Below are 15,171 nucleotides of genomic sequence, written 5' to 3'. Positions count from 1 at the left end.
TTACTAGAAGACAACATGTTCAAGGTTGTTAAATTATTCATGTTCAGGGAGCCTCTCTGATCCAACAAGACTAACAAGGCCTTCGCAGTATCACCAAGGGGATGTTTGTTTACACAGATAAGATTCATTGCACAGTGGGTAAACTGCTCAATTCCAGTCAGATGATCGCCTCAGTTTTTGACCAGCAGAGTGTGCAGGCGACCAGCAGGGGGCGTCCATACGCCAGTAAAATGGCCTTGAAGCAGTGGATGGGTTTTAAGAGGAACAGGAGGAAGAATATCCTCGCTACACAGTTGTGTCTGGAGGGACGGCTTTAGTGACACACTTGCATTCATCTCTCACACACTCACACAAGACCTTGTCGCCCACTATTACCGCAGCTCGTCCAATTTGCACATCTAATGAAAAGATGTGTTGTGAGTGCATCCTTCGTGAAATATCGCCGGAATTGGTCTCTGGGCTCCGTCCTGCACCTGCTATTTAAAGGCTGCTGGAAAAACAAACACAACAAACACAGAGATTAATTGTAAAATATCAAAGCCACAGGCTGGAATTCTGATGAAATATTCATTTGCAGAAAGTAATTCCCGTGCCTCAGACGTTAAGGTTTGTATGTATTTGCATTTAGCTACAGAACCTTTTTGTGAGAGGTTGAGTGAGTGAGAGAAGAGCCAAGAATAACGCCAAGGTACTTGAATTCTTTTACCATTTCAAACTCCTCCCCTTTAAAAAAAAAAAAAATACATGTGATCTTAACTGGTTGTTTGGAGAACATCCCACATACAGTATGTTTTCTTGGTCCAAGTATGGAGCCTTGTGGGACACCCATTGAATTAAAACCATTCTATTTCTATTAAAGAATTAATTTTTTATAAAATATATACATATAATGCTCAATATTATATTATATTCATTTTAAGAAATTCAGTGCATGTTTAATCTTGTATTCTTTTCTTTCCTTTAATGAATGAAAGTTTTTTAATTGGATTTCACACTTCAACTATTAGCAAACGACAAACTCTCCTCTTTCTCTTCTACCCTTTGGCCCGATTTATAAACGAAGGGTTGTACAGTCTCCGAGATGCGATTAAAATATAGACGTTCATTATATGCACACACACAATGATGGCAGATGGCATCTCCGCTGTGACTCTGCCTTCCTCTGACTCCCAGACCCTGGTTTAACCTTCAGCGTGGAATAACTTGTGGGAGTTTCAAAGCCTCCCGCTACATTTGCTGAAATGACAGTGCATCATTTCCCCCTCGTTCCCTATAGACAGTACTGTCAGCCTCTGTGTATTACACACACACACACACACACACGCTCCATCCTTTCTCCTTTCCTCACTGCACTCCCTTGACAACAATTAAGACGTTTGCCTTGCACGGTAAACAAATCTGTCACAATTAGCGTGGTTACAGCAGTGTGTGTGTTTTCAGTAGTCCAGTGTGGTGGCTGCAGTAGCAGTTGTGGTGTGTGTGTGTGTGTGTGTGTGTGAGAGAGAGCCACTGGGAGGCTCCTGTGTGTGGATGTTTAGTTCTGTTGAAAATCAAACCCCATGGGGGGGAGGAGGAGGAGGAGGACTTGTTTGATTGAGTGGGAGTTGTGGGCGGGAAGGCTGCCGGAACGCGTGGCCAGCTCTCTGGGGAAATCTGACAAATGGAAACGTATTGTAAGAATTCCCTGAGCATAAATTTCCATCATGCAGTGGCAGAATAAAACTGCTGCGATGTGTTTATGACTGCGGTGAGGAGGGTTTAAAGATGTTGCAAGTTAATGGAGCTGAAGTGTTTTAATATATATCATTTAGGTATTATTTTAAGTTGAAATGTAGAAGTTTATTGCATGACATCATTGTTGAAACCCCCCAGCAATGCCAGTCATTTGTTTCAAATCAGTTTTATGTGGGGCCACCATGAGTCCCTTTTTTTTCCCCTTTAGCCCACAAAGTCTCTTGATACGATCCTGGCCTCAACTTCACACGTCTGTTTCATTGTCTGAAAGGAGACAATGAGAATTTGTTTTTACATGCTGGTTTTTGTGTGAATGAATGACCTGATCTTACCAGAAAATGACTTTGGTAGAGGTTGAAGTCACTTTTTTTTATAATATTACTTAATTTTCTGATATAAAATGTACTTAAGTTTTAGAAGTAAAAGTATTAAAAAAAAGTGAGCAGTTAGTATTGAGCCATGATAGCTCAGTGATAGGACGAGTTGTCTTTCAATTGGAAGGTTGTAGGTTCAATTCCTGGCTATCTTTCTTTCAACTTATCTACCTACCTATCTTCCTTCCTTCCTACCTATCTTCCTTCTTTCTTTCCTTCCTTTCAACTTATCTACCTTTTACCTATCTTCCTTCCCTCCTAACTACTTACCTACCTACCTTCTTCTGATTTTATTTGGTAATAACGAGTAACAACGATAGAGGAAATGTAGTGAAGTAAAAGTGGATAGAATAACAAAGTATGTGAATTTTGTACTTGTACTAACAAAGTATTTGTACTTTCCACTAAGTATTTGTACTTTGTTACATTACAACACGGATCATCAGCCTAGTTAAAGGCAGTGTAAAGACTGTACGCATCGCTCTGGATGAACGCGTGAACATGAAAACACTTATTTGTCCCATAGCCGACGGACGCTCGTGTAAAATCGCTTGTTCACGCACTGGTGATGTCAGTGTGTGTCGGGATCTCTGAAGCATTCAGAGATCCCTGTTCCTTCCCGTCTCAGTGTGTTACTGAGCAGCCGGGGTGAGTTATCAAGCTCACCGTGTTAAATGTGAGGCGACAGAGTGTGACTGGTGTCTGCAAGGGGACGCTGGCCCCCGACGTGGTGTCCAGAATAGACGGTCACACCTTTTACACAGTGTGTGAGAAGATGGAGACACATTATCATTCCAAACCGTCATCGTGAGCTCACACAGAAGTATGATTACTTGAATTTTAATGAGCTAGAAACCCCTTTTACGCGTGCATAAAAAGAACGACCGCGTTTATTTGTGTGATTATTGGAATTCTATCGTAAACATCTGAGGAAATTTCAGAGTGCATCTCCACAGCATGGCCAACTAAATTCAGTGAATATTACAGTGTGTGCGTGTGTGTGTGTGTGTGTGATGGCAGATGAGAAGTTTGGATGAATAAAACAGGCCGTGCATCATCTGAGAGCACAGACAGCTCAGGGGGAGGCAGACCTTGGACTGCGGGAGTCCAGCTTGTTAGCATGCTGCTGAACGCAGCTTTGTTCGCCATCAAATTTTCACGGATAATTGGGCGTTATGAAGATTAATGTGCATTAGTTTTACGGAGCCGCAGGAGCACAGCCAGAGAGCTTCCAGCAGCTGTGTGTGTGTGTGTGTGTGTGTGTGTGTGTGGCTGCCTCTTTAGAGGGGGCCTGTGATAGTATTTGCTTTGTACTTTGAGGTTGATCGATCACCTGATTGACATGTTTTATTAAAGATGTCGAGTTACAGCGAGACGACGTCCTGCCAAAACAAACCAAACACTGTGGGTTTTAGTTTTTACCAACTGTAGTACCAACTGTTGTTGTCCATCCCAATCTATTCTGTCTGTCCGTCTGTCTGTCTTCCTTCTATCATGTTCAATCAACAGTCAGCACAATCAATAATACACCTTTCTTTCTTTCATTCTTTCATTTTTTAAAAACACTATTTCTTTTTCAATTCAAACTAAGTTCTACAGTATCTATCTGTCTGTCTGTCTGTCTGTCTATCCGTCTGTGTGTCTGTCTGTCTGCCTTCTCATTTTATTTGGTAGTAATATTTGGTGGTTTTCCTTCCTTCCATCATCTTCATTTTAACCAAATAAATCAACAGTCAGCACGATCAATAATACACCTTTCTTTCTTTCTTTCTTTCTTTCTTTACATAAACAACCGTCGCTTTTAGCCAACGGTCCGGTCTCATTCCAGATTTGAAGTATGAGAAAATATGATTAGCTGCAAACTTTTTCTGAACATGTACGAACTAAGAACAGGTGTTTTTTATTATTTTTTTTATTTTTTTTTATTATTGAACACAAACAGTTTCTGTTATGTTGGACCCGTCATCACACTCAGACTCACTGCTTTAATCTGTATTCCCGTTGCCTTATTTTTCTCACACACACACACGCGCACACCCTCTCTTTTCCACTGTGTTATAAAATATTCAAACTTATGCTTCAGCTTAGGAGGTGCAATTACACACAGTGTGCTGACAACAGAGGTCATGGAAGGTGCTCGTTCCTGCCTCGCGCTCGCTCAACATCGGTGCTGGGTTTGAGCACAGCGCGTGGACGTATTGTCAAGTGTCTTAAGTACACTTTTAATGTGAAGGCTTGATGACCAGCAGCGTCTAGAACTGTAGATCTGTAGGCATCTCATGTAGGTATCGCATTCATTTTGATACGTATTATTAATATTGGCTGAATTATGCAATATCTCCAGGCTCATGCATTATTTACCGTGTTGACGGTTGATTTATTTGGTTAAAATGAAAATGAATTAATAAATAAGAAATAACACACGGCCTAGACTTTGCCCAAAGGCAAAAACATGTAAAACTGTTTTTTTTCTTCTTTTTTAACATTGAAGTTGGTGTTTTATGTTTTTTTTTTTTTTATCATGTATGAAGAGTTACTGAGGAATAATGTAGACGAAACACAAATGCACCTTCTGCCCTCGCATCCATCAAATATTCAAACGGACTTCGCTCCTGTTCTGCCACTCTGGACACCCGAGTGCACTGATCTGAGGCAGCAACAGTGCTCCGTCCATTTATTCCCGAGCAGCAGCAGCAGCAGCAGCAGCAGAAAGACTGATGTGTAAATAATTAATAAAGATCACCTTTTCAACACTGATATTGCTCACAGGTCACGAAGACCGGCCTGTCTTTAAGGAGAGGTTCTGCTGAAATAATAATAACCAGCCTTGTCAGCCAGAAAATGTGTTTGAATCTTCTTCTCATAAATAAGAGCATTCCTTTGCAGCAGAGCCCTGAATTAAAGCTGCACCGTGTAACTTTTGAATATAAACAAATTTAAAGCACTGCTAAAAAAAAAATCTCTCTCTGTGTTTCTAGTTATATCTCTCTCTGTGTTTCTAGTGTTGTGGTTTCACGTCTGTGACGGTGTTTTTTTTTTTTTTTTTACGTCATGACTGATGGATGGAAGGCGGAAGCAGTGGCGGCCCAAGTCTTTATAAGGCTCTAAGCTGAAATTGATTTGGAACGGGGGCCCCCGTTCCATCACCCCAAGAGTAGCCAGTGCTTGATTATTATTGACACAAATGTAACGGTTTGAATTGCATTAATCATAGTTGTGTTATTTACACCTAAACAGGGTCACTCTTGTTTTGTTTTTTTTAACCTTAGAGTCATTTATAGGTTTAAAAAAAAAGCACTTGTGGTCATAACATACAATGTTGTAGTTGCTCTATATTTTAGGCGTGTCAAACTCCATTTAGTTCAGGGGGGCATATGCAGCCAAATTTATCCAAGTATTTTTTTTTACAAAACATGTAATTTATGAACAACTTTCTTGAGAAAAATAAGTGCAATTTCAACAATATGTTGCCCGTTTACCATTTTTACACACATGCATTACAGTGCACTGGAACTGAAAAATATAGTATTTTTAGAAAAGTTTACAAATTCATCCTGCGGGCCGGATTGGACCCTAAGGTGGTCCTGTTCTGGCCCATGGGCCGTATGTTTGACACCCCTGCTCTATACAATCAAAATATACATATATTATAAATACAATAATTGATTCAAAATGTTTTTCCGTACACTCTTCCACTTATATAAACATGGCACCCAGGCTGAAAAATCCCAGAATTGCCCCTTTAAAGCCAACACGGATAGATGGTAAATCCTTATTGGAGCCGACGAGACGTCCTGACCCGCGCACTCATGGGTTCGTCTGGTAGCTCCAGCTGTAATTGGATGGGAGGGTGAACACAGAGGGAGAGCTATTACTTAGCGGGATCAAATGTGAACTTTGACCTCTCGGCCAGCTGGCCAGCCACACACACACAGACACGGAGAGAGTGAGTGGTTTGTGTTGTGTTTCCACAGTGCCTCGGGTCATCTGGTGTCATCTGAATCCACACATTTTATTATGCAGCTGAAGCAAAAACAAACCGGGAGAGACATTTTTAGGCAGCGACTGCGTCTACACCGGAAACCCTGGTCGAACCATCAGATTTACTAATTATCTTAAATTGTCTTGGGACGATGGGCGCTCGCTGGACTGCTGTGAATGAGACGAGCAGCGGAAGCTTGAAACAAATCGCTCCCCTCTTAACAGGCTCTCTGGGATCGTACTGTGTTGTTTGTTGAGATGTTGAAAACACAGACTCTCAGTTAGTTCTATTTTTACTGTGCAGTTATTTACCTGCAGTAAAAACGCAGCGACTCCAGGATCGACTGTCGTTGTCAGTGTGAATCACGACATCATTGTAATCATTTTTATTCTACATATCGAGCAGGCTGGTTTCCTTTATTCGTCACACGGCGAGGACATAAATAATAAACATGCATTTCAACTTCTATAAATACAAATTATAGAGAAATATTATATAGTTTGATTGCAAAAAAATAGACCAGATCATGGAGAATATATACAGTGTAAACATTGTAGATGAGGGCACACATCATGGTTCCTTCATATTAGTGAACTTGTGTTGTCAGTGTCTGAGGATGGACTGAGTTGTCACAGAACACTGCCGCTGCACGACAGCAGATGGCGCCGCCGCGCCGTCCCTTGGACCAGCTTGGCACAGAGACGCGTCCACGTTGTTCCCAGTGTCTGCCTCCGCTCCACTTCTCCTCCCTCACCCACTCTCTCCCTCTATCTCTTACTGTATACACCTATCTTCCTAGCGAGAGCATCAGTCTCATCAGTCCCAGAGATACGAGCGCTCCTACGGCGCAAAGCATGGCACCTCTGCGCCCCGAAGAACCGCTCTCCGCTGCTGCGCACCTTTGCGTTTTTCTCTTGACCGCCTCGGCCTGGATGGCACTGACACTGCCGGGACCCGCGCGCTGTGACAGCGGGGCTTTGTACCAACGCGCCACGGTGGACCGTACGTTTGACACGGGCGTTGGAGTCGGAGTCTTCCCGGGAGACGGCGACGAGGAAGCCGCCGGCGCGGGGAGTTCGCCCCGCTTCAGGAGAGCGCTGTCCCGGGAAAAACAAATGTCACTGCTCAGCAGCTCGTTCGTGCTCAAAGGGGATGCGACCCACAACCAGGCGATGGTCCACTGGACAGGACAGAACAGCAGCGTGAGTAGCTTAACCACCTCCACGTCCGCGTCCTGTCGCGACCCGCTAGTCCACGCGCCGTGCCCACCCACCCACCTCCAACACACCCACTCATGCTTTGTCGCCTGCCACCATCCATCACTCCACGCACACATCACCAGAAACAAGTTATTGTTCTCGCAGCGGGCGGCTGCCGCTGCGCGTAAACGCAGAGTGCGCGGCGCTGCTGTGCGTTTTTACGCATCCAGGTGTTTTTTTCACCTGCACGCGCTGCTGTCTGCTGGTGGATGTAACCAGACACGCTTTGTTGAAGCACCAGGAGGTTTTCACACCCTCAGACGTGTGCACGTGTGTCGCCTCGCACGTCCATTACATCACATCACTCAGGGTCACGCGCGTCCTCTTCTTACCGTGTGTGCGTGTGTGTGTGTGTGTGTGTGTATGTTTACAGCGCAAGGGGAAACAAAGCAGCGAGGCAGGACAGGAAGTCATTATCATCTCTGTCAGCTGTGTCCATCTAATTTCATATTTACCTGCAATTAAATTAATTGTTTGTCATTAGGCTGGGGTGGAAGCGTTTAATGTTCAATTACAAACCTCGACAAGGTTCCCTGACCCCACTTTGAGAACCACAGTGATGAGCAACACTTCAGATATCCACAGCGTGCGCGCGCCTGCGTGTGCTAAACACATTTATTGACACGAAGTCTCTGCTGAAATATTGATGGAGCCTTTTAGCCACGAGTTTTGTACAGACCTGGGGTTTAAAAGCTGTAGATTTGGGAAATAAAGGTAAAAAAATGACTGGGTTTTCAACAGATGTTGCACAAATGATGACAAATATAAACAATTCTACGTGGCAGTGACTAAAACAGCAAACTCAGTGCATCATTAAATCACCTAAAACACCAGAATGAAGAAACCATAGGCATGTGCTATCCTTTTAGCCCTTACATGTTCTCATTCACCACCATTTTTAGTTTGTTCTGTGTAATTCTTCCATTTTATTGTTCAATATTATATCATTTGTAGGCATGCAGAAAGTTTCAGGGACTGAAAGTAACATTTGAGTTACTTTTTTGTGATGTGAATGATTATTTTGTCTTATATACACAATTAGTGTATTTTAGACACTAAATTAATGAATATTTAAAGATATTTAAGTAGGATGACTCTTTGTTTTGTGTTTTTTTTGGCTGTGTGAAGTGAGAGCATCCTCAAACAAGAGGCGTCTTTGTGACGGGTATTGACAGCCGGTGTCTGGTGGGGACATCACTTGGGCTCAAAGTGTTTCTGTCAGTGTAGCTCACTGCTGTGTCACTGCTTGTGAATCTGACAACAAGTCGTGCGCGGGTCAAACTGGTAAACGCGAACGTGAACTGGCACATTTTAAGCGTAACACTCGCCTCGTTGGATTATCGACACACGGGAAAGAAGCCTCAGTGAAAGGTGATTCAGCTGTGAGTTTATTTTAAACGGGAGGAAATGATGAGTAAGACGCATTTTAGTCTCAAGGAGGTTTTTCCCCCCTCTTCTGCTTACGTTGAGGTTTTGAGCTTCAAGAGCCTTACAGTTGAACTGAAATGTGAATTCCCATCACCGTGATTCCCTGGGAGTTGAGTCACGGCAGTAATAACAGCGCAGTATTTGCAGAGTCACACTTAAAGCTGCAGTGTGTAACTTTTTTCCCGCGATGTTATTCTGCCTCGGTTGGCTTTTTCGTGAACATAAATCACATTGTGTCATTATTTGTGTGCCGCGTCCATCTGAAAAGTCAAGCAAAACTATCAGACCCGACTGAGGGCACGTTTGTGTGTATACAGCAGCAGAGCAGGAGGGGGCGGGGACAAGAGGGGTTTATGACTTGAAATTGCTTAAGAAAGTTGGTTTTTTTGAGCCTGTAGAATTAAGGAGATTAACTTTTTTATGGGCGCTTGACAAAAGAGCAAATCACTTCCTGTGTGCAGCACAGAAATGTGGTCAGGCGACACAAGATCTCGAGTCAATGTTACCAAGTTGTCAACACTTTTTCTTTCGCCTTCCTGTTTTTATTTCTGTAATGTATGATGTCTGTCTTCTTCTCCGTTTTGTCTCTGTGTAGCGTTACAGCGCCACTTACAGGCCTGGCATATGTACCACAGCGGTTTTGAGTCATATTGTGGGGTTCCGTGATTCCAAGATTCCAAGTTATTTCCTGAATCTTTTTCAAAACGCCACAGAAAAAGATCGTTTACGCTTCGTGCCGTTTCCACGTGGATGCGGCTTTGAATCCGATTTTTTTCATATACATATACTGTATATGAATGGATGGAAGGGTGCTTTTTTACTCGCTGCTTCACCCACGGTGCGCAAACTCTGGCTCCAAAAGTTGGTTTGATCTCAAAGTCACTTCTAAGAACAAGGCACCGCCATCACTTCACTCACTTTGGCATTTAAGTAATTAAATAAAAACAAAAGCCTGACATCTGACATTAATGGTCTCCAGCCTTTCCTGTGATGGACTTCTCCATCTGCGTTGTTTTTATTTTTTTAAATATAAAACACAACGAGCACAGGCGCCCCAGTGTTCTGGCTCCCCCAGCCTGTAGGAACTCCGAGTTGGGCCTAATTTTAATTAATTTGGCGCGAGTGTATGTGCGCTGAAAAGGTCGAGGAGCCCAAGTTCATCCCAGCCCTAATAAAATCAGACAAATGGTGCCATTCAATTTCCGTAAGGTTGACATTTATGAGCGGTGCCCAGATTGATGGGTGGGAATCTCATGACTTATCACAGAGTCCAAAGAGTGTAGCGGCTGTCCTTAACCCTCTTATGGCTCTTATTCAGGCTGCCTGGATTTATATTGATTTTATGGCTGTAGAATTGTCCAAAAATTCAGTAAGTGAGTGCTTCTGCCCCTTTTTTCCAAGATAACGTTCACTTTCGATATCTGCCAGTTATTCAACCATTTAGGAATTACGGTACTGAGAAGCTGAGAGCTGTGATCGGACGGTCGTTCCACAGAAGTCCTTAAGGGCTACCGTAATGACAAGTGTATGGGGGCAAAGCTCTATTTATCTGCTTTCCGGTATCCATCCAGCCATCTTCTACTGCTTCTATCCTCAGATCGCCAACCCATAGTCAATGAATTTTCTAGATATCACAAACGGTCTAGGAGTTACGGTAATGAGAAGTACGCATGCCAAATCCTGTCGGCGACAGAAGGGTTAAGATGGTTCAGGCTAATCAGCATCAGTCAACTTGACTCTAATTCAATTCTGAGTTGATTAATTCAGTTTATTTCAGTCTCTCTGGTTATGAAAGAGATTTTCACTGAATTAATGCTGCAAATTATAAAGAAAAATTGGATCTCTCTAGCCTAGCATATCATTAAAAAGTTAATGTTTACACTGAAAATTGACCCGAAAGCACTACAGTCATTGGTGATGTTTAAGGTCACAATTTACAGCCTAGACGGACAGCAGACAATTTGTAGTTATTGCAGAGTCGGTTAACAGAGCTCAGCTCGGCCTGCATCCATGTTGTTTTTTTGCTGCGAAAATGGACAACGCAAACAAACAAAACTTTCCTCACAGCGTCTGTGTAGAGTATTTCTGGTTCCACACCACAGATGGCAAACAGTAATGAACAAATCTGCAGGCTCAGCTCAGCGTACTAGCTTAGATCTGTGCGGAGGATACAGGAAATCGCTTATATTAGATGATCCATCTAAGGACTTTCATTTCCAGTGAGGATCAGTGTAAATAGTGCAAATTCAATTACTCATTCACTGCATGAAGCATGTCTGTGTTTACCTCTTGCGCTGTCAAGTGTTTTGTCGAGGCAAAATCAAATGTCTGGCATCTCGGTGAAAAGAGCTGCTGTTGAGAACGCGTCTTGTTTACTCTCATCTGCTTCGGCATCAGTTATTTCACCTCGGCGAGCCTTGATTGGTCAGTCAATGGCAAAGGAGACATTTTTTACTGCCATGCCGAAGAAAAAATTTCTTAAAAATTCACACATCCGAGCATTTACTCTGCTTTTATCCATTACTGTGTTCAAACCCATATACAGAGGCTATAACAATGTGCAATATAGAACATTGCCATAAAGGCAACCTCAGGAAACACACCTGAGGAAAAAGTACTCTTGAAATTGAGATTGATTTTGTGAAATTTGGAAACGCCATATAAAAGAACATGCGATATATTATAAAATAAATCAGAACTTTGACCCAACAACACATGAGAAAATGAAAAAACTCAATTCTGTAAGGCCTGAAGCCACACTAAGGGTCAAAGGTCAAAATGAACATCTCTGATGTTACTGTAAAAAATAAAAAAATAAATAAAAAATCAAACTTATAAAAACATGTTTGTGTCTCGGGACGGAGACATTCACAGCCTTGAATGAAGGTTAATGTTTTGTTCCACTGACAAAAATAACAAGATATTACAAATTTTTTCATTAGCCCCTCTCACGTCTGTCGTGCAGAGCAGAATGAAAGCTTGGTGTTCAACGTTAGAAAGAAAACGGCCCCATAAGACCAAAGAAATTGAATCCATGTCCACTGAGTAGTTGTATTATATCGCCTCTTATGAAATGATATCTCTTTGTAATTGTATCTCATCATATTGTACCATAGGGCATAAGACTTGACTTATTCGGCCCCAAACGAGTACAAAAGCATAACAATCGAAACAAACCAAGTTTTTTTTTTTTTTGCAAAATATGGGGGCTTTTATTCTGAAAATAACCTCTTTTTAAATGTTGTGGCGGTGTTTGTCTTCCTGTCACGCTCGGCATCCAATAGAACACAGGCATTCAGTGGATTAAACCCGAAGCAGTGTGAGTAAAGATATAAACAATATGCAATAATTTATAGTTATTTTAAGTAAGGTAAATTCAAAATTTCAATTTCAATTGTGATCGTGATTCTGATTTTTTTTGTGTCCATAATCGAGCAACGCTATTGTATCACGTCACTTCTTATTGCTCCGTATCCCATTGCATCACGTGTCATTGTAGCGTATAATATTACATTAATAACTAATATGCCGTGTGCTAAATAGTAAAATAAACAGTGAACTGTTTGATTAATGACGTTGTAGTTCTATAAACACGTCAACACTGACTTATAACTTCATACAGTTGTATTTCTGTCTTCTGTCTCCACCTCTCCTCTGTTCCCCGTTTTTTCCTTTCACCCCAACCGGTCGAGGCGGATGGCCGCACATCCTTGAGTCTGGTTCTGCCAGAGGTTTCTGGTGTCTGACCTTTAAGGAGTCTGATCTTAAAGGTCACCTCGTGGTAATATCCGAAGATACACTGTAAGCACAAAACGCCATTGCACCATTAACATAACAAAATATGACAAACCCAGGCGTTTTGGTTCTTAATGTGCACAAACAACTTCAAGACTGCAAGACCTGGAAAAAATGTCCTGTGAGGCTGTAAAACATGATACGAGGCTTCTGAATGAAGAGAGACTTCACTATTGAAAGGAATCTCTTTGTGCTTCTCTCTGTGAGTTGTTGACTAGCCCAGGGGAACTCTGTGCAGTGCTCCTCTTTCCTCTATTCCTATCTCCTCTCTGTGCTGATGAAGGGCGTCACTATCCGTGTGTGTGTGTGTGTTTCCAGTGTCTGCATCTGTATTAGCAGGAAACAGCCGAACATTTAATATGGTCTCTCTCTCTCTAGTTTTTACTCGTATCGATTGTTTCATGGGGAGCAGATTACACATCGGCATTTGACAAATTTGCAAACCGTGTGTGAGCGTGTGTTGCTGATCCCCTGTGGCCTGTCCCTCAGTTGCCATAGTGATTAATGAGTGGCAAAAGGGCCACTGACGGTCCCTAACTCCAACCCCTTTGGTGAATTGTGGCTAATTTCTGCCACCTCCTCATTTAACCCTTTAACACAGTTACAGTTATATTGTAAACAACGTTATCTAAAAATACTTACACTAACACACCTACGCACCAAAATGTGCCCGTCAAAATCACTATATACTAAATACTTGGCAATTTAAACATTTTGGTGCTCCAGGTGTGTTAACGTGAGTATTTTGTAAATGATGACATTGCAAACAAAGAAAAAAGTCAAACAAAAGTTTCTGCTCATCTTTCTTATATACCAGGCTGCAATAATCAAAGATAATCCAGTTTGCATGAAAATAATTTATTAATAATAATAGCTTTTTTTTTTAGACCATACAATGAAGGTGCATCATGACTTGACAATTTAAGGGTTAACAATATTTTTTTTTAATTAATATTTGATATGTATGGAAAGGACTGATGTTGGTTTAAAACATAAAAATGCAATTTTTACAGCTTAATTTTTTTATGAAGACATTTTGGTACTCTCGGTGTGTTAATGTCACTTTTTTGAAAGCGCATCAAAGTTGCTCCCCGTAAACCGTGTGTGTGCAATGCAGCGTGGGATAATTTTTGTGCAATTTTCCTGAGTTTTGGAAGCCCCCGCTTGACCATATACTGCCATTACTCCAATGTTGTCGTCCGCCTGTCACGCCGGGGTCTGTTATTTTTGTTTCTGAAACATGTTTTAGCCAACAATAACTCAAATTGTCCGGGGTGGGGGTGGGGGTGGGGGAGCCGGCGGTCTGTGGCTTGCACTACTATAACAAATATGACCAATTATTTTACTCAAATCATGTCTGTCTGTCACTATCGGACGATCAGAGTCTTTACAACAAGTCAAGATTAAGTTACTGAAACTAGTCATGGAAGAAGTGCGGCTACAATTTACTACATACAAGAGGGCTGATTTAAGAGGGTGACTGACGGAGCTTGGTACTTCTTCAAAACAACTTATTTGGATATTATTTGCACATGTGAGCTTGTTTATGTGGCGCAATGAAGAAGTTTGGACTTATTTGTCACAATTGAATCCGTACTTTTGATACGACAAAGAGAGTAAAGGACAGAAAGGCTTGGCTTGACTACGCGGTACTTAGTTTTTGTACCTGCTCGTCAGACTGCCGGCCACTGATTGGTCAGAGAGTGTCGTCACTGCGCGACGTCCGACGCAGGAATCAATGCGACCGATGCTGAACTCTAGATCAGTTAAAAAGACATGCCGTAATCTCCAACATTTAGCAAAGGAAATGTCTAAAATCTCATATAATATTTACCTCAAAGTCACTCTCATTTCTTTATCTTCCTTCTCACGCCGTCGGTTGTTCGTTGAGGTCGCAACCTCAGGCTTCTCCGTCTCTTCGCACTATTATTATTATTTATAGCCCTTTAAACCTTTTTTTTTATATAAGAATATAAGCTATTACCTCAGCCTTTACCTACCTTTTCCTCTCCCTCCTTCCCATCGTGGTTACCTTGCCAACGCCACCTTCACATTGTGTGCATCACTTTTAGCCAGTCCAGGTCACAGGATTATCCTGCCGCAGATCTTAATGTTGCATTGGCTGAATTAAAATTTAAAACTCTTTTGGGTGAAGCGATTACGTGTTGTAATAAGACGGTTGCGCGTGTGTGGGTATTGTTAATCGTGGAACATGCAGGACTATAAACAGCTTTACTACTACTACTCCCTCTCTTTCTCTGGCCACATGCACTATCGAGGTCTGCAGCAGCATCCTGACTGAGTGTGAAAGGCATTTTGTTCACGCTTCACATGCTAAACAGACAGTTCATTTGGCCTCTGGTTGTTCTGCGGCGGAAAATTGTTTGCACATGTGAGGGAGAGTCTCTGTCTCTCTCTCTCTCTCTCTCTGTCTCTCTCTCTCTCTCTCTCTCGTCATTAATCTTGTCTCTTCCTCGATGGAGACACTCCACAAACTCCACACTGTAAATCATCAGACGCGTTTCCTCGGTTCGGCTCTTGTATATTTATTTATTTTTATTTATTTATTTTTTTAAATAAATGAATCATTTAGTGTCTC

At 42.0% G+C, this 15,171-nt stretch overlaps 1 protein-coding gene across 11 annotated transcripts in view; it reads left to right on the top strand.

Annotated features, from left to right (window-relative positions):
- sorcs2 (sortilin-related VPS10 domain containing receptor 2) overlaps positions 1 to 15,171 on the top strand; it is a 292,242-nt gene that overhangs the window by 3,272 nt on the left and 273,799 nt on the right. For 10 of the 11 annotated variants that reach the window (XM_058625360.1, XM_058625362.1, XM_058625357.1 and 7 more), the window contains exon 1: positions 6,852 to 7,292. The exons of the other annotated variant lie outside the window; for it this stretch is intronic. In XM_058625360.1, the coding sequence (XP_058481343.1) occupies positions 6,945 to 7,292 (348 nt within the window). In that variant the 5' untranslated portion in view covers positions 6,852 to 6,944. Of the gene's footprint in view, positions 1 to 6,851; positions 7,293 to 15,171 lie in introns of those variants that run through there. 11 annotated transcript variants of the gene reach the window in all.

This window comes from Solea solea, chromosome 3, assembly GCF_958295425.1.
Source record: "Solea solea chromosome 3, fSolSol10.1, whole genome shotgun sequence".
NCBI lineage: Eukaryota > Metazoa > Chordata > Actinopteri > Pleuronectiformes > Soleidae > Solea > Solea solea.
This window is presented reverse-complemented; position numbering and strand designations above follow the sequence as displayed.